Source organism: Camelus ferus, chromosome 14 (assembly GCF_009834535.1).
Source record: "Camelus ferus isolate YT-003-E chromosome 14, BCGSAC_Cfer_1.0, whole genome shotgun sequence".
Taxonomy (NCBI): domain Eukaryota; kingdom Metazoa; phylum Chordata; class Mammalia; order Artiodactyla; family Camelidae; genus Camelus; species Camelus ferus.
The window spans coordinates 19,894,241-19,921,162 of NC_045709.1; the positions used below are offsets into that span (position 1 = coordinate 19,894,241).

Consider the following 26,922-nt stretch of genomic DNA (forward strand, 5'->3'; position numbering starts at 1 on the left):
GGTGCAAGTCTCCAGTGAGACAAGAGTATTTGGGTGGGTGTGTGTGTGTATGAAAGGGGATTAGAGGAAGGGGTACTGAGTCTGTGGATGTGCCTAATGGACTAAAAGACATTCCAGTGTCAAATTAAATTCATTTTGGAATTATTTATATCAGTGAAATGGAAATGTCCAGCAGTAGGATAATATTTTATAGCAATTAAACACAATAATTATGAAAGCTATATAGAAACAGAAAAAAAAGCACTCTATAAGAAAAAGACTTAACATTTTCATCTGTCTAAAATGTTTTCTCACTAAAACAGTGTATTAAAAGTAATATCTTTAAAAGAAGAGGAAGTCAGGAGTGACAGATACAGGCTGCGATGAAACTAACCTTTGGGAAAAGCTGCTACCTCTGTTGGTTAGATGATCAATACGATGGGCAGACTTCTTGGCCAGCTGCTTTCCCTTCAGGAGTTAGTTCCTTCTCTGTTTCGCCTTTTGTCCTGCCCCAGTCTTCTCTGTTGATCTCAGTCTGGGCTTTTTTTTTAAACTTTCCTAAAATATTTTGAATAAAACTAAACTGTCTTGTTTCCTCTTGCTAGGACCATCAATTATCCCTGAATAATGACATGGTAAATGTTAAGCTAATGTGCAGCCTCCAATGGTGCAGCTACATCTAGAGATAATGACACAAATAATACTTGGGTTTACTCAGCCTCTACGGATTCCTCCCTCCCTCTCACCCTTCCTTCCTTCTTTTCTTCTTTCCTTCCTTCCTCCCTTCCTTTATTCATTCATTCAGCTCTGCCCTAGTCAATGATTTTGATACTACAGAAGGCACATTTTTCAAAGTTTTGAAATAATTTGAAGCAGGACATACAGAAAATGCATTGAACGGCAGAATTGGAAACGAGCAAGATTTCAACAGGCCAGAAAGATGCACTAAATCAAACAAGAAGTTTAATAAGAGTGTGTATAAGGGTCTGCAGTTTGAGTTGTCAGACGCTGTGACTAATCCAGTACAGCCAGACCACAGCTCCTGTGAAAGAGCCTCAGGGCTTTTAACTCGAGAAAAAGTCCCACAGGCATCCAGGGTACCAAGTAGCCAACAGGAAGGGCTCCTTTGATCTAGGGCTGCAGTAACAGAAGTATAGTGTCTACATCACAGCCTCTAGGGAGGTAGTCACGGGCTGGGTGAAGCATGTGGAGCTAAAGCAAGAGAGAGAGGGAGCATGTCCACGCCCACAGGCCCCCAAGGGACGCCACCAGAACTTGTCAGCATCTGGAAATGGGAACAGGTGCGTCTGCCTGGTGAGCTCAGCAGAGCCTGCCGCACGGGAGCTGTGAGCATGCGCTGCTTAGAGCTAGGAGCCTGAACTGTCAAACGGAGATGCGCTAGGAAGTGTTTTTTCACATAACATGGAAGACTTCTATAAAGTCACTTGGTTCTTGTGCCCAACCTTATGTGTTTATGCTATGCAGCATGGAGCCATGGACTACAGTTTTTCTTTGCTCTGAAGCTACCTAACCCCTGGTGTGGGGGCAGAGAAGGGGGTGCATGGAACGAAGTCCTGATTGAGCCCCAGTGACTGCAATCTGACCAGTTCCACGCTTGGTCCACTTTAGGAAGATGAGGCCCTGGGTTCCCTTCTGTCTCTCACACGGATGCTCCCACACTATTCTCACTCTTGAATATTAAAGCTGTTCGTTTTTATCAACAGTGTGCCTCTGAATAGGGACTAGAAAGAATCCTCAAGAGAATGTTTGTAGCTGATAACGAGAGAGAGTGTCTGGTTTTGCAGGAGATGAAATGTTCTTTTGTATGGGAGCAGGAAGCAAGCAGCTAGTCTACTTCAATAGCTTTTTATACCCACTAAGCACGCTGAAATTGATCTTTTCCATCACTATTATCTATAAAACACCTTTCGTTAGTGATTTACTTAGAAGAGGGCTGTAGCCGATTCTCATTCAAACGTTATCTCTTTTGCAGGGAGGGGGAGGGTTGAGAATCATACTTTTATTTCCCATCATTTTAGCTTAGATATTCATTTACCTAAATGCTGAAATTTATGTGAGCTAAATGAAATCACAAACAAAACCTTGTGGTAACTTTTAGCATTTTGAGCTCTTTGTGAGGGAGGCTAATGCAGTTAACAAAAGAAAAAGTAGTAAAGCAATTGCTGACTATAATTAGAAGCCTGCAACTTTTCCAAAGAATTGTTGGGGAATTTGTGGAGGACCACTCTTAGTGCAGAATGATTTTGGTGTAAAGTTAGATTCAACCAGGACTCTTTTAATCTTAAATAATTGAGCAATATGCTACTATTGTTGCTTGACATCTGAGGCTATGAAGATTGTTTCAACTGTCCACCATATAGCTGTTCTGGCTTCACAAATCAACTCAATGTAGATTCATGCAGCAGGTAAGTGGAGTGTTGTAGCTCAAATAGCATTTGAAGAGCTGTAGTAAACTTCTGTAGATTGTACTACAGACCGCCTCTTCTCTGCCTATCGTGGACCCAAGCTCCCTCCAGCACCGTGACCCTCGTACTTCAACGTCAGCCAGGGCGCTTATGGTCAACCTCCTTTCCAGATTCTAAGCCCCTTGGAAGACATCTTCCCATCACAACGGTTTTGGTCCCAACACAATGTCTGGCTCTGTGAGGGGCTGCCGAAGGGCGATGCTGACAGCCTTTTCTTGGGAGAGAGCGTCGGAGTGACGACAGCTCTGAAGTGAGGCAGTGGGAAATTTCGGCTCTGCGCGTGTGTCCCAGGATATGACTGAGGATGGGGGACCGATTATGAGAAAGATCAGCGCTGTCAGCCTCTAATCCTGAGATTCATACTCAAGTGTTCACGGAGTGATCCTCCGGTTTTGCAAGATTAAGTCTGGGGGAGAAGAGAAAAGGAGCCAGGGAGAGTGGAGAGGAGCCCTGGAAAAATAAAGAAAAGGAGGTGAAGCCTGCAGGCGCACAAAAGCTCCACGTGGTCTTCCCCTGATCTGAGCTGCGTGGGGTTGCGGCTCCCGGGCCCCAGCGCCAGGTGCGCAGACGCATGGTTCCCGCGTGGGGCGCCCAGCGGGACGACCTGTCCTCGCCGTGCCGCCCAGAGGTGTGGCAACTTCAGGTTGCGCAGTCCAGCCCTTCAGTAAAAGTCGCTGGCCCTGTTTTTAGGAGCCATCACATTCTGACCATCTGTCAGGTTCTAATAGAGCTATTTTTCAAACCGGCAGTATCTACAGGGACGAGACTGGGCTACTCCGTGGAGCCTAGGACGGTATCAGCCTTCGAGGTAATGGAGACGTAATTGGAGAACAAGGTGGAATTAGTGTCATCGCAAAAGATCTAGGGCCTCATGTTAATTTCACCTAGTTTTGTTCGAAGAGCAGTGGAGTCACTCATCCTGCGTAGCAAGCTGCCACCAGAAAGATTCTTTTCGAGCACTTAGAAAATAAAGTTCAAGTGCTCGGCCCTTAAAAGTTGAAGGAGCAGCTTCATGCTTCAGCCCTTTAAAAGGTATCATGATGTTATTGCTTGTTTTTCTTCTAGGAAGCGGAGGGGTTAGGAAATGACTTGGGCGGGTGCATCTGTGCGGCCGAAAAAGCCACAGACGCGCTCCCCAGGGACCTGAGAGGCTTCGCTCTCTTCCCGAAGGTGCCAGCCGAGCGTCCGGGCCCCGCGGGAGCTCTTGGCGCAGTCCCCTGTGCCAAGGGTGTCCGGCGCCTTCCTAGACGTCTGGGGAGAGTCGCAGGGAGTCGGGGGCGGCGGGACAACGCGGGAAGAGCAAGGAAAGGGAGGGAGCCAGCCTGCGCCTCGCCCCTCCGTGCCAAGGACACCGTCGCGGAGGCGCAGCCAGCTTCCCAGGGTCGGACTTTCCGCCCCGGGGGCCGGGCGGTGGAGGTCCAGCCCTGTCCCCTTCCCAGCTTCGGGCGGCCCCCAGGGCTGAGTAAGCCGGGCGGAGGGAGACTGCAAGGATTTCCTGAGAGCTAAAGGAAGGAGGGAGGGGAGGAGGCAGGAGCCGGGAGCAGGAGCCGTGAACCTGCCCGGCGGCCCTGCGGGGCCCCGCCACCCGCGCCTCCCCACGCACGCTCCCTCCCCGCCCCCGCCCCCGGCGGCCCCCTCCCCCTCCGGAGCCGGAGGGAATCAGGTCCCGGAGGAAGAGGGTTGTTGGGGAGGCGGATGAGGGGTGGGGGACCCCTTGACGTCACTGGAAGGAGGTGCCGGGGTAGGAAGTGGGTGGGGGGAAAGGTTATAAATTGCCCCCGCCCTCGGCTCCTCTTAATCGAGGTCCGCTGGAGGCTTGGAGCGCGCCGGGCGGACGCTCCTCGAGGCTCCTCCCCGGCGGCGGCGGCGGCGGCTCGGAGCGGGCTCCGGAGCTGGAACGCAACGGCCAGAGGACGCCGGGCTGCGAGGATTACCGGGGGGAAGTGGCTGTCTCTCCGGCTGGAGCCGCGGAGAGGGGCGCTCGGGGCGTAGGGCCGGAGCGCGGGGCCGGCGGCGGCGGCGGCGCGAGGAGACAGGCTCGAGCGGCTGCGGCGGGCGCCCGCGAGGAGCGCGGGCACCGGGCGGGCAGGCCGCGTCGCGCTCACCATGGTCAGCTGCTGGGACACCGGGGTCCTGCTGTGCGCGCTGCTCGGCGGTCTGCTTCTCACAGGTGAGGCGCGGCCCGGGCGGGAAGCCGGCGCGGGCTGGCTGGGTGGCAGGGGCACGCCCCGGGGCGCCGGGTGCGCGTGGGGGGGGGGGGGGCGGGATGCAGCCGTGCGGAGCTCGCAGGGAACCCGCGGCACTAGTTGCGGTGGGCACTCCTGCGGCCATGGCGCCCTTTCTCCTCCGCCAAGCGGTCGGGGTAGGCGCCTCGGAGAGCAGCTTGCAGGGGTCCGCGAGCATCGCCGCTCTCGGGTCTACGCAGCGGCTGCCCCTTTGCGGCTGGAGTCGCTGATCCTCTCTGCCTGGCGACCTCCTCCAAGTCCGGTCTCTCCGCCCAGGCTCTGGGCTCCGAGAGCGCCGAGCCCTCGGACCTGCCGGTCTCCCAAAGCCTGCTCTCAGGCGGCCTGGCCGGGTCCGCGGCGCCCCCAGAGCGGCTGTTCCTAGGACGCCCGCGAGGCTGCCCCGGGGCTGGGCTGAGACCTGCAGTTGGTGATGTTGGGCACTGGCCACGACGTCGCGCCTCCTGAGGGAAGGTGAGCCCCCTTGAAGGGAATTGCGTTCCTGGTGGGAGCACACAGATTCCAGGAGATGGCAAGAGCTGTATCCGTTGACCCACTTCGGGCCCCCGAGCCCGCTTGCCCTGGGGAACCTTCCCCCAGCGGCCTCTCCTTCCCGCCGCTCGCCGACCGCTGGGCCTGAGCGCGCTGCGCGCGGTACCTCGAGTGGAGCCCCTGCCGCTGGTCCAGCCCAGGTCGCCGACCTGAATGACCGTAACCGACGAGGGCAGTCGAGGACCCAAATACCGTTAAGTTTCGGAATTGCAATTCTAGTCTTTACATTCCGCGAGAAGAAAGGGCAAACGATTTGGACCAAAAGATGTGGTTTGAGGAATCGGTGAGGTCCGTGGGCGGCAGGGAAAACCGCCGGGGGCCCGGAGGTGGTACTGCGGTTAGAGTGGAGGCAGCTCCCACAGAGGCGCCAAAACCCAAGGGCACTTAGCGGCCGGGACTTGCCATTCTGCTCAGCGGGGCTATGGCCAAACCCCCTGGTTCAGTCCACCTGGGCGCAAAGAGCCAGATTTGGGGGGCGCTTGTCTTTTAAGCAACATGGAAGAAAGGTAAAATATGAAATAAATTACAATAACGTAAAATAACTCTCTGCAAAGATCTCTGGGAAAGACAGTAGGGTTGAGCATATTTTTTAAAATACTTGTTAAAAGGCAGTAACAGATAATACTTTCTCAGTGGGAAGACTAATTTGACCATCAGTTTCTAAACAACAAGTAATGGTTCTAATTACCGAGATGCAAGGCGAAGTCCTACCGTCTGAGAGCTGGCTCTAAGTTGGAACTGTTGCTAAAATAACTGTTAATGAAGTACGGCTTTTCTATTTCAAAAACACCTTTTGGGGTTTGAAAAGTCACTTATTTTGAAATATAATTGCTTAGAGCATCAAAATAACTTGCTGATGTCCGTCTGTTATGTAAAAGTAAATATCGGTAAATTACTGTGAATTAAAAACATGGCAGGAAAAGTATGTTTTATTGGATTTTCTGTTTCACACGTATATATCTTTATTTTGTTTCAAAAACTAGCAAAGTCTAGTTCTGTTCGTGGTTTAGGAGCAATTTAAGATCGGTGAAAGCTTTTCAGAAACACGAATGAGATTCTGTTATGATTCTCTTAGATTTTATTTTACTTAAATGAGGCAGAAGTCTTGGAAGTCTTTTGTGATTTTGAAATTTTTTACATGTGTGTTACAGGGAGAAAGCAAGACAAAACATTGTCAAGGTGAGAACTTCACCTGCGGGTTTAGGGGAACGTTCTATCAGCAGCTGGGGTTTGTAATTGCAAATTGTGCCTTTGTAAACCACAGGCTTCTCCCATCAGTTAACTGCTGCCTCCCGTAAAACAGTCAGCCACCTGCTTTCTAAGTTGCCTCAGCTTTCAGGCTCAACGGAGGGGCTGCGTGTCTGGAGAGTGGAGTACAGACAGGGGCGAAGTTTCTGCCCTGTGCAAGGAGTCAACATGCACCCATCACGGGCCAGGTCTGCTCACTGTCGGGTGCTATATAATATTTATGAGTTATTAATATTGTGTATGCACAGTGCACTGAGATATAAAATAATCAGAGGTTCAGTAATACAAAAAGATAATGCATTTCCCCATAAAGAGTATATTTACCATCTTCCAAATATCTTGGGAAATAAAAAGATGCCAATAATTCAGATACTTCTAAGACTCTGTATTGCAATCTCTTCCTCTCAAAAGGATACCAGTCTTCCTTTCTCCAGCTCAAAGTCACATTTTCTTACTTTGAAGGCACCACACCCTTGATTAAAGCCACAGACCCTTTTCGTCTGCTCCCATTTTTCTTGAACTTTGGAGCAACTGACACGTACAGTTTGCTATAACTAACTGAAAATGCCCCACTTGCAAATTTTGTGAGGGAAGTCTAATTAGTAACATAAAGTTAAATCAAAATGTACACGAAAATAATACTCATTTCCAAAATGAATGTCACAAATCTCTCAAGCTAATTTTACATAAGTTTTTGTTTTCCCCAAGGTTTATGAAGCCACCGTTTTTTTGTTGTGTTTTTTGGAATTGCGTGTTTTGAAATGTTAATTACATAGCAGTCCACGTAGCTTTCCAAATGATGGAACCTTATCTATTTATTATTAAGTTTTTTCCTTTCCCTGTTGAAAATTCTCTAATGGACTATCCAGTTTCTTTTCTAGTGAGCACTAAGTGGAGTTTTTGTTTTGTTTTCATTTGTAAAATTCAGACATTAGCAAGATGGTTATTACTAGGGGCCTTTTCCAACTCTAAAATTCGATAAATGATTCCAAGAAATAGACTGACAGAGTGTCTCTTTGCCGCCCACCCCTAACTACAGTGCATATGGGATGGATGATAACCCGGTAATGCCAGAGTTGGGGCTGGAAGGATGAACTGGTTCCCCCTGCTCTCAGTAATCACAGTGTGTTATTCGTACTTTCACTAGTGGAATGCACCTGATTCCACCCCATCTCCTTGCTCTTTATTGGGTTGCAAGAACTAAATTGTTAAGAGTTTGCCCACACCAGTAGTAAACGTTATCTTGAGCTTTGTTTACTAACAGAATGTGTAACTCTATGAAGGAGAATCTACTTTATAGCCCTAGTTACATCATCTCTTCTAAGGATATCACTCATTTTATGCTCGTGTGTATTTCTTGTTTTCTTCTTAATGAGTGCTCGCTTGAATTCCCAAATAACTTAAGTCTAAAAGAGTTTCAGATTTCAACGAAGATACTAACCGTTTTATTTAAAATTCAATCTATTTTTTATGACTTTTTAGAACCAAATAACCCCTTTGTTCCTCCTGAAACTATTGAGATATTCTAAATCTACTTTGACTGTATATAATATAGAAATTGAAAATGATACATTGCCCCCAAAATTCGTTTTGTATCTATGAAAAGAAATGCAGTGTCCTTGAGGAATGTTACTCAATCGATTGGAAAGTTATGACTGATGTTTACTCTGGCTTGGGAATTCTGCAAAGTGAGGACAAATAACAGAGTAAGTAGTTTCTGTGGCGCTTTAAATTGAGATGTGTATTCGAGTGAGTATGAGAGTGGAGAGAGAGTGATAGACGCTCTCTTGGCACTTGGGTGTTAAATGCAGAGCTGGCTGGTGTTAGGGTCTTGGTTCAGCTGCACGGTCAGGAGTTTGTTGGATATCAAGTAAATATCATCACTTTGCAGAGCATTTGTCACTGTGGACAGAGGAAGAAGGACATTTGAAATAACACCAGACCTTATTTTTTTTTAAGTAAAAATACGTCATTAGGAATGGTTAGAAGCATCTGTTGCATTTGACTTAAGTGATTTAATAGAACAGTCCATTCCATTCCACTGGGCTCAGTATACTGGTGAGGCTTGTGAAGGATGACACGATCCCCTGCCAGATGCTTCCCAGGATCATTGCTGATCCCTCACACACTTGGGTGCCTTGGAAATTGCACGCTGCTGATTAAAGTGCTTGATTTTATACCAGATTGAGGGAGGGGAAGGAAACGGGAGCAATGGGGTAATGGAGGGAGGGCTTGAAAGGAAAGCCTCCGGCTTAGTATCTGGGACCGCGGTGGGGGGGGGTGGTTTCATTAAGGAAATGGTTCCATTGAGTCTGCTGAAGATAGTGGACTGGATTTCCTGCATTGCTGCTGGGGCGGATGTCGAGGGGCGGGGTCAAGAATTCCTGGGGATTTCCCATCAGTCTTGGAGAAGCTGGAGGCCTGCGAGCCATGTCTGATTATCGCTCCTACCTGATTGGCAGCTCCTTGAGAGCCTAGATCTCCTCTCACAGACACATAGATTAGCAGCCTAGATGGAGCCTCATGGACTCAGTCTACTCCTTCAGAGATGAGAATATCCACCCAGGGCAGTTGGGGGATTTTTTTTTTCAAGGTCAACAGCTGGCTAGCGGTGGCTCCAGGAACAGAACCCAGTGTTCATTTTACATTTCTTCATTCTTGACATTTCTTCATTCTTGTATTTTGTATATAAGAGGAATCTCCCTTAAACAGAGTACATATGTTCAAATATCTGTTGAATGACATTATTACAGTGCTAAAATTTCTTTTTAAATGCTGGCATCTTTTTTTAAATCTTTTTTTTTTCTTTAATACTTTTGGGGGGGGAGGTAATTAGATTTATTTACTTATTTTATTATTATTGTTTAATGGAGGTACTGGGGATTGAACCAGGACCTCGTGCATGCTAAGCATGGACTCTACCACTAAGCTCTACCCTCCCCACTCTTTTTAAATCTTATTTCTCATTTTACTGAATGCATTTAATGGTCTTTCCTGCCATTGACACACAATTTTTTTACACACATACACACAATCAGGACCATATGAGCATACTGCAGTGGTTGATATGTGTTTATAGGCTGCTCTGTGAAAAAATACATTTAAACTGCTTTTCTAAACTTAATGCTTCATTCATATTATAAGGCATCACCATTAATTTTTTTTACAACAGTGTTTTTAATGACTGTGTAGCATTTCATGGTATAGCTGTGCTGTAATTTATTAAACTAACTGGCATCTTTTTTAATATGAAAAAATATAAAAGCCCATCAGGCGTTTAATGAAGAATATCCAAATGGTGGCTGCTTCGTATTCCAAGAGATTTGGTAAGAAGACTGTTCATTTTTCTTGTGAGCAGTTGGAATCCTCCTTTTGAACTGATCTGGTTTAAATAGTTGTGGCTTATGGTACCAGTTTTGTCTGCGACCACCTCCCTGCACACACCCTGTGTCCCAGCCCGAAACTACCCCCGTCAGAGAGATTACTCATTAATCTTTAGCTGTGCCTTGCATTTTCATTATTCTCTGTTCGTGCTGTTTATCTGCCTGCAAGACCCCTTTTCTCCCTCTGCATCTTCTCCCCTGCCTCCAAAATTCAGCTCAGAAATCACCAGCTCTGTAAGCATCTCTGTACAGCCCCAGACAGAAGCCTAGTTTCCGCCACTCCTATGTGTCACCTCCTATGCTCTCTGGGTCCCTCATCCCGTTCTTGTCACCTTGCATTGCTAGTATTCTGTTTGGGTGTCTGCCCTGGCTCTTGCAGGAGGAGAGCCCACGTCTTAGCTGTCCTCAGAGCTCCAGCACCTTGTGTCATGCCTGGCATGGAGGCTCTTGGTCAGTGTTGGGATGAATGAATGAATGAATGAGTGAATGATGTAGCCACACTATCATTTCAAAGGAGAAATCTCTCAGGGCCAGGTATGAATTTATTCCAGTATATTCATGCACTCCTGCTTGTCCCTTTGGCCTCAGTTACAGTGGTTTCCTTAAAGGGGCTGTTCTCAATAGATAACATTTGTCCTCTGCAGTGAGTGGCTCAGCTGTAGGAAATCACCTGTGGTCTTCATCTCCCTGAGATACCCATGTCCTTAGTCCTGTTGTGTTCTGTCATGATGCTTCCCTGGGACCCCAGTCCACACAGTTCTGCCCGAGCCTCTACTGGCGAGGGGCCAGCACTTCGCCTTTCCTCCAGTGTCTTACACAGTTTTTAGTGTTCTCAGATTTCATGGTTTGATTTGCTCATCCTCTCGTAGACTCAAGCCTGAGTCACTGGGTGGTGGGCTGGGTTGCAAATCTGAATGACAGAGACCTGGCCACACTCAGAATCCAGGCTCTGTTTCAATAGGACCCTTGTTACCCAAGGAGGCTTGTTGTCTGATTTCCTCCTTCCTTAGAATGAGTTCTCCTCAACCATTCATGCAAATAGATTCCTGGCAGGACCCACCTACTAGGTGTGAAACTGTTTCTCTGATCCTGGCTCAAGCTGGTGCCTCCCTTCCCCCACGCCCACCCCCCCCACGCCCACCCCCACACTTTGCATATGCCCGCAACATGCTTCTCAAAGCAGGATCCACAGCCCAGCGTCCCCTGGGAACTTAACAGGTCAGAACCTGTACACTAATAAAGTCCCCAGATGTTTTGTTTGCACATTAAAAACTGAGAAGCACTGATTTTAGTAAAGGGTTCTTAGCCCTAGTGTCTCTCTGCCAGCATCCTAGTGATGACCTTTGACCTGTGTGACCAAGGGACTAGGCCTGGGACAGCGAGGAGCCTCTTCCTGTTCTTGTCTTTGCTGGGACACCTGTGTCCTACTTCAAGACTTTTTTTTTTTTTTTTTTTTAACAGAATCTTAGACTTAGCTTGGACCTGGAATCAGAGTAAACAGAGGTGGTGCTCTTGAAGAGTACCAGAGTTAAGCACCCCATGTGTGTAAGGTCAGGGTCTTAGAAAAGAGGGACCTGGTGAAGAACACTAGAAACAGCATTATATAGATAGGCTTTAACCAGAAATAGAAGTTTGACAAGGCATTTGCTTCCAAAGCAAAGCCACTTGGTGTAAAAATCAGCGAAGATTAAGTATCCTTCTCTGGAATCCCCGACGTCACGGCGGCATCGCCGTCCCATCGTGCTGGGCTGCACCTTCTTCCTGGGCAGATCTTTTGTCTTTTCACAGGTGACCCCAGTGCTTCTGGGCACTTTTCCTCAGCCCCGTCCTCTCTCCTTCCATTTAACTGAGTTTGAATAAACTTCCATAAACTGGAGTTTGAATGCATTTCCTTTCAAGTGACAGCCCCACCCATGCAGTTGGTTGACACCAGTAAAGCTATAACAAGGATCAGATTCTTTTGTGAAGGAGGTCTTGTGTAAATGAGAAGCCTTGGCTTTTGTTACATACAAATACGAAATCACGTGAACTCAAGGCCACCTTCTGTGGCCTTGATTAGTAGTTGGTATGCCAGCTGAGTTCTGTGAAGCCCTCTGCTTTTCTCTCGGGCCACGGTCCCCAGCCTTTGTTCTGCAGTAGAATCATCTGGGGAGCTTGATTTTTAGAATCCTTTTGCCCTGGCTGCACTTCTGACCAATTTGATCAGCAACTTTTGAATAGGACCCAGGCATCAGTAATTTTAAAGCTCCCAGGTCGGATTCTATCACGCACCCAGATCACCTGGAGAGGTTGCGCTGCGGTGCTGGGCCTGCCCCAGAGTTTCTGACTCAGTAGGTCTGGGGTGGGGCCAGGAATTTGCATTTCCAACAGGTTCCCAGGTGGTTCTGGGGCCCCTGCCCTCGGGCTGGTGTGAGAGGCCTGGTCACTGGGGAGGCATCTGACCGGGGCCAATCTGTCGAAGGCACTAAAACGTCACTGGACATCTAACACGGTGGGCTTCGGAGGAGGAGTGAGTGTCAGTGGAGGAACACCGGGATAAAGTGCTTGGGGCGACCCTGGACGTGATGCAGTTGCCTTCTGAGGAAAGCGGGTCTGTTTTGCCGAGTGAGGGATGTGAGTTGGGAGCCAGAGCCGAGCTGCTGGTCTGGACAATGAGGCTGACAGTAGCCCTCCTTCCCTGCCTCACACGGTTGAGCCCTCAGCCTCGGCTCTACAGAAAAGTTGGCACGTGCCTGTAGGGTCCTTTGGAAAGGTGCCGTGCTGTTGGCCCAGCCTGGGCCGCCACGTGCCTTGGTCCAGCCCTGCTTCCCTCCAGGGAGCCCCGCACGAAGCTGCCGGAAGTCTTGCGGTGCTCTGCCTCTGACCGAGCGTCTGTGTCTCTAGGTCTCTGCTGGGGTCAGTGTCCCCAGCTCGGGTGGCTGATGGAGCAGTCGGGCTCTGCTAACTTCCGTGACATGCTGTGGCTCTGTCCCCACTGGTGAGCTGCACCACCGCCATACTGGAGACCGAGCTGGCCTCCCACCGTGTGGCCTTCCCCTGAGAGCATCTGAGGGCACCCCGGGGGGCACTTAAGCCTATTCTGTGAGCTCCACTTGGACACTTTCGTTTTCAAATACAGAAAGAGCATAGCCTTTTTCCACTGCTGAATCACTGCTTCTGCAGGCCTGAGTCACCACACGATTTTGTCTGTCATCTGTTGCTACATAAGAGCCTGCCCCGAGACTCCATGGCCTAAAACAAGAACCCGAGATGTCTCCTGAGTCTGGGTTAGAAATCTGGGTGGGGCTAAGCTGCATGGTTTTCTTTGGACTTCACCTGGGTTGCTCCTGCAGCTCTAGTCACCTGGCGTTGTAACTGGGACAGTGGCGCTGGCTTTCCCTGGCCTCCCTCCATACCCAGCCTCCTGCCATCCAGCCGTCTAGCCTGGCGTCCTTCCTGGAGGCAGGGGCTGTCTGAGAGGGCGACAGTGGATGCCTTAGGGCCTTTGCAAGTCCTGCAGCACCACTCCTGCGACCTGACATTGGGCTGGTCAGAGAGGTCCTAACTCAGAGTGGGGGCTGGGGAGAAGGCTCCTCTCTATTAGGGGCTGCCCAGTCTCGTGGCCACACCCCTCAAGCTGAACACACTGCTGTCCAGCACTTAACCTTTCTTTTCAGTCTAGATATTAGGCTGGAGTTTGGCCAAGAAAATCATAGTGAATAATGCCTTGGCCCTTCTTAACCCATGAGCTAAGGACAGCTGAGCCCAAGGAAGAGTCCTATTCGTAACTCTTGATTAGGGGCCATAGGCCACAGTGAAGGTGGCCTATCACAAACCCCGTGGCATCGGCAGGGGGGGACGGTGGACCCCAGATTGTGAGTGGAGGCAGTCTGCAGCTTCTTGGCTTATCTCACAGGGTCTCTGAGCATCTTCTGGATGATGTGGTGAGGCTGTGTGTGCTGGGGGAGGGAAAGGAGGAGACCAATCCTTATGAACTGTCAGGCACTTTGATTTACACATATTATATTACTCAGTCCCGAGGTAAGTGGGCTATGCTCTTAAATATGAGGAAACTGAGGCTTAAGTAAATTAAATACTTTTCCTAAGATCACAGATAACCTAAGTATTTAGGTAAATTAAATACCTCCCTAAACTGGGATAATTTCAGTCTGGTTTTATCAGACCCTCAACTTCCCTTCTCTCACTGTGCCTTACGGCCGAAAGGCAAAGGGGAGAAGGGACAGACTGTGGGTGAGAGCGGGCTAGTCTTTCTTCCCTTCTTTCAAAACCATTCTATCCTTGGAGTTTTGCCGTCTCCAAAGAACATGAGACACCACTGCGACTCCAACCTGGAGTGGCCTTGAGAGATCCCACTGCTGTGTGTCACAGGCACCATTAAATTCTCCACTAAGACAGAATTTTTTTCTTAATTGAAGTACAGTCAATTACAATATGTCAATTTCTGGTGTGCAACACAATGTCCCAGTCATGCATATACATACATACATTTGTTTTCATAATTTTTTTCGTTAAAGGTTATTATAAGATATTGAACATAGCTAAGAAAGAGATTTAATCATGTGGGTTTTCTTATCATTGGTATTCAAGGACCTTCCCAAAAATTCAAGTCAGGAAAGGATCTCCAACACCAGTATAAGAACTTGACTTTATATAGGTTTCCCAACTGCTCTCCGACATGTGACGTGTAACTGATTGAGGTCACATAGAGGGACGGATGAGGCTATGCTTTGATTCAGGAAGAATTCCCTGAACAAGCTGGGGCTGCCTTTGGCCAGATTGTTTCCAGGAATCAAATGTCTACTTCTCTGCACCTTTTAGATCCCAGAAACCACAAAGACTTGGAGCTTTTTCTTAGTAAAACTGGACGATGAGAAAGGCCCCGAAGGCAGATGCTTCCTGAGCTGGCATGGGGGAGGACTCTGTCCCCAAGGCAAGGGGAGGAATGTGCAGCTGGGCACCTCCAAGCGCAGGTGCCGTGTGCCGTGAACCTCTTCCTAACCATCCAATGTGCGCACTTTTAACTCTGTTTTATGAATTGAAACCCTGAGGCTCAGGGAAACTGGTGATTTGCTGAGGGTCGCATTCTTACAGAGTGACCAAGCCAAGACTGAAAACATAGGTCTTTCCGATTTTAAAATTGGTACTCTTTCCACCAATATTTACCCAAAAGACCTTGAATGATAACATCTAGGAATTCAGGAAAACCACAGAGTTTGGTTTTCAGCGTTTAGTAGAAAAAGCTCCAATGCTCATGGGAAAAAGACAAACGTCCGAGGGCAGTGCACTAGAGGATGCTCCCGGCGCTCTGGGATGGGCACCGCCACAGGCTTTGGTTTCCCTGTTTGATTGACAGTCCTTGTACAGTTTTCAAAAATGGAAGCATTTCTATAAGCCCTGTTGCTCCTTGGGTCTCTTGCTCTTCCTTAGACCCTTTCTTTCAGATACTCAAAGCCTGCAAGTCAAGAAAGAGAAGGAAAGTATTTGACTTCTTCCTGGATCATTACTAGGAGAGGGACCCCTTCTGAAACCAGAATATGACCATGTTTATCTGAATCTGAGAAAAATCCAATTCTGCCACCTACAGAGGAGTTTTATCTTTCATCTCAGGGAAGCAGCTGAAAATGTGGTCAAATGGATGAAAGTTATAAGGAGTGGTGATATATATGCTGTTTGATTTTTATGATTGTTTTCTTTTTCTGAGTGGGCATTAGAGAAGCCAAAAATACATGTAAACAGACGGAAAGACGGGGTTGTATTAGAGGGAATTGCAAGCAAACAACTGTAAAAGGCAGTGTAAACTCGGGTGCCAGCGCTTCGTCTATGATTAATGGCAGTGTTTTCTTTTTGGAAAACCTGTTTAATTCTCTTTTCCACTCAGTGTCTCCTGCTGGATCAGATTTTTGTGTTCTGTTGTTATTTAGAAATTTTTATAGCTTTGAAATCTTCTCCAGAGGGAATTCTGCTAGAACTGGAGGGGAAGAAAAAGAAAGACATGGGAACTGAGCCATCGCGCGGCCCCGGATGGACTCTGTGTACCTGTAACTTCTCGGGGCCAGGGGATATTTGACACACATTGCTGGTGTACAGATTAGAAGTGGTTCTGCCACTCACTCCCCCGTCCCAGCCTCTGCCCTCAAAACTGGTAAATGGAAAATACCTTAAGCCAAGTATTTGCCACACAAAGTCGCTTAGATGTGCAGGAGACTAACATGAATGCTGATTTCCAAGAATTTCTACGTTGCTTTAGCCCTTTGGGACTGGACTTTAAAGTCAGTGATTCTAAATCCCAGTAGGTCTCTTTTTAGGGGGAATAAAATTCCGACGTGTGGAAATAGAGTTGTTGTTGATTTTAAATGTGCTTTGTAGTCCAAGCAGACGGGCGTGGAACTGCCGTGCTCAAATAATTCACTCACCAGTTTGGAAGAGTCTTAAGTACAGACTGAGGAGAGGAGATTTCTTTTAAGAAATGTATTTTCTTAACGATGTTTTTGTATGCCATATGTATATACCTATGTGTGTGTGTGTATATATATATATATATATATATATATTTTTTTTTTTTGGCTGTGATTTCATGAGGGAAGACATGGATGATGTTGAATTTAATTCTCCTGATGCAGTTTCATAACCAGTCATGAGTCCGGGTTCCTGTTCAGCTGCCAGTGTGTGGTGCCTGGAAGCCCGTTTTATATTAGAACATTTTAATATATTCCCTTGAAAGGTGCTCAAGCAATTCTCACCAGTTAACCCACTATATTTTCTTTCAAGAGGGAAACAGGGTTGTATTTATTGTGCTCTGGGTTCACCATTGAGCAAGTCTCTTGCGAAGTGAACTGTGAAGTTAACTGAAGCTAATCACTTACGTTAGCAAAGAATTTATGACTCCTTGTACTCTAAAACATGTCCTTTAAAAAAAAAGTGTGCATAGCTTTGAGGTGATCTGTTTGTTGACTTAGATAATCTTGAACACAGCGTGGTGTTTACCTAATCTGCTTCTTTGTGACTCATGTCCTCAGGGGCCACTCAGGGCTGAAAGCCCTTCGGGAGGAAGGACTGGCTTCTGCTCCATTTTCACGGCTGTGATCCAGTACAGAGCCTGGCATGTAGTAGTCACTCAATAAACGGTTGAACTGCCTGGCACTGTATCCGAGTCGGCCCTCTAGGGTCTCAGAGGCTCTTCTGGAGTCATGGTTCCATACTGGTTCACCTTCTGAGAACCTATGTGTGGCTGTAGTGGAGGAGGTTGGCAGAAATATGTCTAAGAGTTGGCAGGAATTCTCCCTACACATCTGAAATGTGCTGTTACCTACCTGGGCCATCCTCTGGTTTCAGTGACCCCTTTCGTATCCTTGGCCAAGCTGCCATGTTCTCCTGTACTGAATCTAGACTCAGGATTCAGAACGAGGATGTAAGTTGCCTGGCCGGGAGAGAAATGATCACCAAGAGATACTTCCTTTAGATAGACCCTCCTGCTGGGATGCTTTTAGTGGTCAAGTTTCCCAAACAGCCCAGAAGAGAGACAGTTGATTGGGAATCTTAATTTGTAGGTACATCAGCGCATCCTGAAGGTACCAGGTAGCATTGTTACCACTGCTGCTGGTTTTGCCATCTCGGTTAAGAACATTTGTGTTGGAAACGATTTCCTCTTGGCTCTGAACCGTCCGTCATGCAGGCCAGGAAGAGGAGAGAAAAGGAGGCACAGGTTAAGTTCTGGCTGGTGTGTCACATCTGATCATTTTCGTTTATTCCCCTCACTCTGCATCCATCCTTACATGATTTCAAAAAGCACAATGTGACCTAGGCATATCTTCCAGTGAATATCTCAGCAAAGAGGTCAAGGAAAGCAGAGCTGTGGAAGCAAGAGAAGAATAGTTGGTAAAAGGGGAGGAGGGTATAGCTCAATTGGTAGAGTGCTTGCTTAGCATGCATGAGGTCCTGGGTTCAATGCCCAGTATCACCGTTAAAAAATAAATAAACCTAATTACCACCCCCCTCCAAAAAAAAAAGTAGTTGGTAAAGAAAACAATTGTTTAAAAAGTAAAGATGAGTTTTAGAGGGTCTGGAAACTCTAGACCCTAGAGTTTCCTTTAGCAAACACACACTCATTCTTCAGGTCTTACCTTTAGTGTCCTTCTCCTGAGAGAATGTCCTTCACTCCCTGGGCTCGGTTGGCCACCCCCATGTCGGGTGCTTCCCTGGGATAATGCATCAACATAATGTCACTTTATATTTGTACAAAAACTAGTTTGTACGTATATAGTTGCATCTATCATATATATATATATAGAACACACACTTGTGTATCTGTTGTCCAGCCTAAGATATAAACACTTTAAAGAAGTGATCTTGCTTGTCATAGTTATTATTGGTTCCTTCTCTTAGTATATGTTTGCAGTATTAAGTGGAAGAATAAATGCTGAGGTTAAAGAGCAGAGAGAAACAGGTGAGGGGGTGAGAGGAACGGGTCACATTGGGAATGGAGTCGGGAAAATAAGCCAGGGTTGGCTGGCAGGGAAAGAGAGAGAAGAAGAGATAAATGAGAGTATCGCGTTTCCAGACTCCAGGAATCACAGATGGGGACCAGCCCTTAGCCCAGTCCGTCAGTGTCACATCAGGGTTGGTGGCTTTGCTTTACAGGGACCGCTCCAATATTGGGAACCTTACTGCCTCTCTTCAGAGTTCTTTCTTCTGGTTTTCTGTAACTTCCACTTACTGGTTTTGGTCTTGTCTTCCAGAAGGAGTTATTTTAAAGCCTGTGAGGTTGATGGCCAACCAATCACAGAAACTGGTGTTTTATTTTTTTTCTTCCGTCAGACGTATGATATCTTGGATGATATAAAAATGCTAATTCTATAATAGATTAATGAAGTTGTACGAGTAAAAATGCCCCAAGATTTAAAATCAGTATTCTCCAGGCAGGTCTGGGGTGCAAATGACTTTAAAGTCTTCCATGGATATTTGTAAGGAAGACCTTAGTATCGCATACCTAAGTAAGTGAGGGACCTTCAGTAAATTAGTTCTTTAAAAATTGAGATACTTCTGGTGCTGGCACGCTGCTTGTAATGGTTACTTTCCCGTCCAGAACCTTGGCTCTCAGCAAAACTGGTACCACATTAATTCAATTTGAGATAATATATTTTTTTTGAAGTCTGAAATCTTAGGGAGGCCAGCTCTTACAAATATTTACTATGTAAATTGAGTGTGTCTTAAGAAAACGTGAAAATTAAAGCAGACCAGTATTTAAAAGCACAGTTCAGTCAACACACCCATCCCATTGTCTATGTAGGATTAGTCTCAAAAATACGTGTAATGAAAAGCAATTGTATTCCAAATTGTTTAATTTAGAAGGAAACTGATTTTGACAACAGAAACACAATGGTCAAGGACAGTGTTTAATGAGCCTTAGAAAGTATGCTAACGTAGCTTTCAAAAACTCAATTCCCTGATGATGGATAACTTTACTGCACACTCTTGGCCAGTTAAATCTCGAGGGTCAGAAGGTTTGTATATGTTATTGGTAACAAAGACGGAGATCGCTCAACTTTCCTCTTAGGGAGTGAATTTATAAAGCACCTCCTTTATAGACGAACTCCAGAAAAATGTTTTCTATGTAGTCGAGACTTCATAAACTATCAGGGGAAGCTTAAAATTAACACCAGAACTTTATCTCACTCAGCCTTCCAATCTGTTTTCTTTCTCTCCTACTTTTATATGCAAAGCCAATGGTATTGTGTCCTTATTTATAACAGATTATGAAGTGGAAGAATATATGACAAGAATAGACCAAACTTTGGGTTTGCGATAATAATGTTTTCAGCTTTTTTCTCGCACGGACAGCTAGAGTGTTAAGGTGCGTGTTTGCCCACCTGCCTGCTTGCCAGCCTTCTTCATTTTATGATCCAAAAATTTAAGGCATTGTTTTGGATTTGAATTTAAGACTTCAGCATGATAGATTTTTTGTGGGTACTTAGCTGCGTTCCAGCATACAGCTCCATGATCTATTCATTTTTTTTCCAGAAAGAACTGTGTGTGAGTCTGAAGCTGATCAGTATTACACGACAGGTTATAGGCAATGGCTAAACTGAAATTTAAAGTTCCAATTCCTGTCCTTAAGCTTTCCCCATTCTATGGCAAGCTCTTATATCGAACCGATAAAATACTTCCCAGATCTTCTCTGTTGTGCTTTTCTTCTTAAAGGATCCCCAGGGATCATGTAAAGAACATGTCCACCTGCCGTCCTTGTCTCCAAAGACGCCTGGAACTCCGGCGTGGAACAGTAATGCACACAGAGAACTCGGCAAAGCATCTGGTGGCAGACCAACGTGTAATCGTACTGCCGCGTAGAGTCGGGATGGCTTTAGATTTTAAATGGTGGGTTGATACATCCTGTCCTGTGCTTCCAGACTAATAATTCTTTATTTAAAAACAGAAAAACCCCAGTTGCTTCCAGTCAGCCAAGTGTTGTGTGCATTGTGTGTGTGTGTGTTTACTGAGACTGCACCTCTGTTGAGCATTCTTTGTTTCAGGTGTTTATAACCTGAAAGTGAAGATATTCTAGTCCTGAAATAACTTGGGAATCAACATGAGTGATGGCAGAGCGGGCTGGTGCTTACGAGCCATTTTCGATGAGGGGGCATCAGGCCGCTTCCCCCACGGTCCTCTGAACGGTCGCATTGGATAAGCACAGAGGCCGGGAGGGTGTCTGCTTCGCATGTAGTGAGCTTCCCACTCCTGGTAGAGACGCAGCCTTGTCTGAGCCCCCCGCCCCCGAAACCTGCCTCTGCATCTTCAGGGTGTAACGAGTGTCTGTTCTGTCCGTCTCCCTTGGTGTAGCCAGATGAAAGCGGGCCATCTTCTCTGCTGAATGCTTTGCAAGCTCTGTCCCGTGTCCTGTCGACAGATCTTGACCCTTGCTCCTGGCCGCTCAGATAACTTCCCTGACAACGTACGGTAAATTGAAATGACATGTTGTTAGACGGCTCTGTGGAGGTGGTTTTTGAACTGATTCAATAAAAAGACATCAGTGTGGGACGAGAGCATTTTTGGGGAAAAAGGTAACTCCTCGGTCGGCAGGAGATTTCTCACTGACCAACCTTAATTAACTCTGATGTCACGTGAAAAGGAGCTGTGCCCGGGTCCAGGTCATTGGGAGGGTAGGCTCCTGATGGTAGCTGGTGACAGGCCCGGTGATAAATGAATGTGCCCTGTTAAAACCATGACCCTCCGAGAAGCCAGTGTCAAGTAAAAAGCTCAGAGAGGAACCCTGGGGACGCGGCCCTCATAAACACTGACAGTAGGAATGTTCGTGTCGGTAGAGGACTTTCCTCTCGGTAAACATCTTCCACCACACAGGTTTTCTTTTTCTTTCCAATAACTTTTATGGAGTTTTGTTGACTGATAATTACAGTATGAACTGTGAGACGGCTTTAAAATTATTCAAATGAACGTCTCTAGGGTTGTGCCAAAAGTCACTGATGAAATTAAATAATTTTCCCCCCTGAATTCAAGACATGCATGCTGTATAGATGACTTTGGAAATTTTCTATCACGGCATGGTGATCAGATGCTTCACATTTCGGATCTGATGACTTGGGGATTATTCAGGAGAGCAGAAACTCCAAAGCAAGAAGCCAGTGAATTCTTTTTTGTGGGTCCGAGTGAGAAGACAGTTTAGCATGATGTAAAGATGAAAAGGGAGTAGCAAGTCTCCGGCGTCAGCAACTTTCTACAAGTTAGGTGAACTGCTGCTGGAAGCAGCCACCAAACTATTTGTGGACCCGGAAGATCAATAACACAGTTACCCTGATCTAAAATATCCTGTATTTGTCCACTTGAAAGTCACAGTCTTATCTCCGCGAGGGATTAGTCAGCAGTGAGTCAGAGTTTCGTGCTCTTGCTGGATGCGTGTCAATTTCTGAATCCCAGCGTAGCAAGAGCTGTCCCTGCGCCTCCGAGAACGAAGAGTGCGGTTAAAACGCACGCGCCACCACCCCTCTCGTTTCTGCCCCCGCCGCCCACCACCTAAAACCAGCTTCCCAGGGAGAGAGGCGTGCACCTACCCGTAGGTAGCAGTCTGTGCACCTGTGGTTACGTAAACAGCCTTTCCTTTTCTTAGGTCCTTCCCTGATTTAAGGCCAGTTGTTTATGGGGGGAAAATATCATTTAAAAGAGTAATATCACCTGTCGTTGTGGGATCCAGTGACGCTGCCGTCATACAAATTCCCATGGCTTTCCCACCTTCGGTTTAGTCTGTGGATCGAGGGAACGTGAGCGCGCTGGTCCTTCTCCATCATGCTCGAAGGGAGGAAAAATGCACATTGTGATGGGCTGGTGACATAATCTTTATTTAGGGCGGTCATTCTAACCAGTGCGTTCAGTTATAATGTCCCCTCCATACTATCTACGCAAGTATCAGATAATCTGAAGTCATGACACAGAAGTTAAGACCAAGAGTTAACTTTTTATTAAGTATTACAGCCCTTTAGGAATTAGCATCTCAAACAAAACTTCTGGTAGTTTCTGGAAATTTGGTTCATCTGCAACTGTATTCGTAACCTTTCTTCCACCCTCGCCACCAACCAAAAAGATTCTATGGGATTTAGTCTATGGGACTTAAGCTTTTAATAAGCTACATCTTGAGGAAAGAAAGTCTTCTTTTATTAGGAATTATGTTTCATTAACCTCACGCAACCTTGGTAAAGGCCCAGAGTCTTAAAATCAAATTTTAGAAACATGATACTTGGGGATTGATATTTAGATAAAGAGGTCATTTATCATGAAAGATTATGTAGTATTGAAAATGTGGTAGGCAAAATCAAAGACAGATGCATCTCATTTGAAATAAACCTAATATGCAAAGCTTTGTGTTAAAAACAAATAAATGGAAATCAATAATTTTAATATAAAAGGAAATAAAATACCAGTAGATTTCTTCCAAGAACTCAAGCAACATAATTTTTGATGTGCTCAATTTTTAAAAATTTAAATAGTTAAAATTCAAATTATGCAGTTAGAAATTTTAAATGAATGTTAAATTTAAAAGGTTACAATTTGGCGGAACAATAGTAAGGTTTTTGCAATATGTTTATAAATCTTCTACTACATAAATAATGATGTTATTGAACAGGAAGGAAAAATTATTTCTCTAAAATCAGCCTTCTAAAGCCCTAAGCTGGAAAAGCTAAAGTATAAAAATCTAACAGTGTTGAGATTATATGTAGCAACAAAGCTCAAAATAGCCCAATATTTGACTTAACTCTGTGATTATTTTAGTCATAAGACTTGTTTTTATAACAGCTCTATTGAGATAAAATTCACTTACCATAAAACTCACCATTTTAAATTGTGTAAGTCGGTGGTCTATAGTGTATTCACAGAATTGCACAACCATCACCACTATCAAATATTAGGACGTTTCCACCCCCAGAAGAACTCCCGTTACTAGCCAGTCTTGTTCCCTTCTTTCCCCAGCTCCTGCCAAGCACGCCTCTATTTCCTGTCGTTATGAATTCGCATATTCTGGACATTTCATAGAAATGGAATCATATAGTATGTGGCCTTTTGTGACTGGCTTCTTTTAATTAGCATAGTGGTTTCGTGTTTTGTTTTGTTTTTTTAACAAGAGAATGTGATTTTCTCACCATGCTGGAAGCTGGAAGTCTAAACTCAAGGTGTTACCAGTTCCAGTTTCTCCTGAGGCCTCTCTCGGTGGCTCGCAGACGGCCGTCTTCTCTCTGGGTCCCCATGCAGACTTTCCTCTGTGTGGACCAGCAGAATGTTCTCAGGGGTCATCTGTGTTGGAGCAGGTATCCATACTCCATCTATCCCTTTTCACTGCCAAATAATATTCAGTTGTACGGATCTCCTACATTTTGTTTATCCACCCATCATTTGGGTTGTTTCCACTTTTTGGCTATAATGAGTAATGCTGCTCTGGACATTTGTGTACAAGTTTTTCTGCAGACATATGTTTTTAGTTCTTTTGGGTGGATACCTAGGAGTAGAATTTCTGGGTCATATGTTTAACCATTTGAGGAACTGCCATCTGTTGTCCAACGCAATAGCGCCATTTTACAATCCTACCAACAATATATGGGGGCTCCCGTTTCTCCACATCCCCATCAACACTTGTTTAGTCTGTTTTTTTGAAGCTATCCTAGTGATTGTGAAGTTGGTGTCTCACTGTGGCTCTGATTTGTGTTTTCCTGAAGACTAATGCCATCCAGCGTCTTTTCCTGTGCTCATTAGCCATTTATATATCTTCTTTGGGAAAATGTCTATTCAGATCCTTTGTCTGTTTTTATATTGGGTTATTTGATTTTTTTCAGGAGTCTTAAGTATTTTACAATGTGATTTCTAACTTGTGCATTATTAATTACTGTGGATTTCAGAATCATTGACTTTTTAGGCTGAAAGCAAAGGTCAAAATCTCAGTCCAGCCCCCTCTGTTGGCAGATGAAGATTCTGGGGCTTAAAATGACTGGCTTGTGGACACAACAGAACTCGTTAGTAGCAGAGCTGGGGAGATTCATGATTCTAAATCAAAAATGGAAAAATGTAGCAGTTTCATGAGTCCTATTTGAATAAAGCCCCTTTCTTACAGGGAGCAGCTCTTTGATTTCAGTGAGTTAGAGACAAGGAGGTGTCATCCGGAAGGAGGAGCTCAGGGACTTGTCTGAAGTTGCATTCAGCTGTCAGAACACTTGTTATTATTTAGATCAATAAAAATAGCTGTTTTCTACCCCACAAGTCACTGGCTATCTCCAGTATGGTTGCATCTCTGAACGTGGTTTACTTTTTCCTGGCCATAAAAGTAATACATATTAACTATTTTTTTTTTTTAAGTTCAGAAAAGTACTAAGAAATGGGGAAAAATTATCCATAATGTTACAACTCAGAAACACAATCCTTGCTAATATTCTGGAACCTTCCCTTTCACTGATTTTCTGTTGCCTTCTTATTTACATATTTGAGTTCATATTGTTTACACAAAAGTTGTAGGTTCTTCCCACTCCATTAACATTATAGAGCATAAAATATTTTCCAAGCCAGTAAAACTCTCCATGAACATCCAAAAAAAAGCTGTTTTCTAAAGATACTTTTAGTCAAACTTTACATAAGAATCTTCTCTCTGTCTTAAAAGTGATGGGCAAGACTGTCTGGCTCATAGTGGCCTATGGTGAGAGTTCCTGCTTTTAGTGTCCGGCGCAGTAGCCTTGAAGAAAGAGCCTCAATCACTGGGGCTTTGATTTGGTTGCAAAATAAAGCCTGTCTTAGAACAGTCTGTGTATGGCTTCTTCCTGGAGGTTCATCGTGTAGGGAGAGAAGGGTTTTGCCTTGTTTTGTTTTTGTAATTGGGTTTATTTTTTATTCTTTTAAAATGGAGTTGCTGGGGATTGAACCCAGGACCTCATGTGTGCTAAGCGTGCACTCTACCACTGAGCTATGCTCTCCCCTCTGAGAAGGGGTTTTGGTAAAGAGCGACAAAACTCTATTCTCTTTTTACCTACCAGATAATACAGAACAATGAGGAAAATATTCAGACAAGAACAATACAAAGTGTTGGCGTGTCGGCGGACAATTCCACGGACACACATTGGCTTTTTAATGTTCTTAGCCCACTCTGCTTGACCTTAATAGTTTTTTCTAATAAAAAAGCATGTGATAAAGCCCATTTCCATAGTCTGCATTTGGTTTGTTTTGGTTTGGGGTTTTTTTTGGATTCCACAGGGATGTTTGTCTTTCTCTGACCTCCTTCACTTAGCATAATGCCCGCAAGGTCCACCCATGTTATCGCAAATGGCAGGATTTCATTCTTTTTTTTTTTATAGCTGAGTAATAGTCCATTGTAGACATAAGTATACCACATCTTCTTTATTCATCCATCAGTGGACACTGAAGTTGCTTCCATGTCTTGACTATTGTAAATAGTGCTGCTATGAACCTGTGAATGCTTATCTTTTCAAGTTAGTGTTCTCGTTTCATTCAGATAAATACCTAGAAGTGAAATTGCTGGATCATGTGATAGTTCTATTTTTATTTCTTAAAATGTTTTTGATAATTTTATTTTTAATTATTTGAGGAACAGCATACTGTTTTCCATAGTGGCTGCACCAATTTACATTCCCACCGGCAGCGCACAAGGGTTCCCTTTTTCCCACACCCTTTCTGACACTCGTTAACTTCTTGTCTTTCTGATAATAGTCATTCTAGGTGTCGAGGTGGTATCTCATTGTGGTTCTGATTTGCATTTCCCTGATAATTAGTGATGTTGAGCATATTTTCATGAACTTGTGGACCATGTGTCTGTCTTTGAAAAAAATGTCTATTTGGATCCTCTGCCCATTTTAAAAATTGGATTGTTTGTTTTTTTTCTATTGAGTTGTATATGTTATTTATGTTTTGGATATTAAGCCCTTATGAGATACATAATTAGCAAATATTTTCTCCCATTCAGTAGATGGCCTTTCCGTTTTGCTGATTGCATTGAGTTTTTTATTTGTTTTATTTAAATAATAATTTGCCCGATGTAAGGAGATCTCTCTGACCCTCGTGATTATACTGCAGTTGACTTTGATGAAAACAATAGCTCATGGACCACCTAGTTCACTAAGGGGACAATAATTCTTTTAAGCCAGACTTCGAGACTGCCATGGCAAACAGTGGAAAATTCTGATCACCATCTGAGCTTCACAGTGGGGGGTCATTGTTAAATTATAGCGCTCCACCCTTGGAAAGAAGCAGCCTGTGGATGTATTTCTAAATGGACAATGTGACTTTGAGCTACTCAGGAGAAGAGCAAACTGAGTTGTCTATGGTGGAGGCGGATCCTGCACTGGATCTTGGCTGTGTGCGCATTCACGTCCTCATACGCATCACAACCGAGGCTGAAAAGGTGTCTGAAGTGCAGGAGAAACTCCAAAAATGTTAAATATCCATTATTCCTCAAGTGGGTTAAACTGCTTCAAAGAAATATTTTAAGGCCTGATGTAATTTCAGAGCATTTGAGGAAGAAAGATTTCACTTTCCTTTTTCCTTACTAGTTTTCCTGTT

At 45.3% G+C, this 26,922-nt stretch overlaps 1 protein-coding gene across 1 annotated transcript in view; it reads left to right on the plus strand.

The window, feature by feature from the left end:
• Positions 1 to 4,422: 4,422 nt before the first annotated feature.
• The window catches only part of FLT1 (fms related receptor tyrosine kinase 1), a 159,816-nt gene continuing 137,316 nt past the window's right edge, over positions 4,423 to 26,922 (plus strand). The window contains exon 1 of the mRNA XM_032496382.1: positions 4,423 to 4,635. Coding sequence (XP_032352273.1) covers positions 4,572 to 4,635 — 64 coding nt within the window. The 5' untranslated portion in view covers positions 4,423 to 4,571. The remainder of the gene's footprint in view (positions 4,636 to 26,922) is intronic.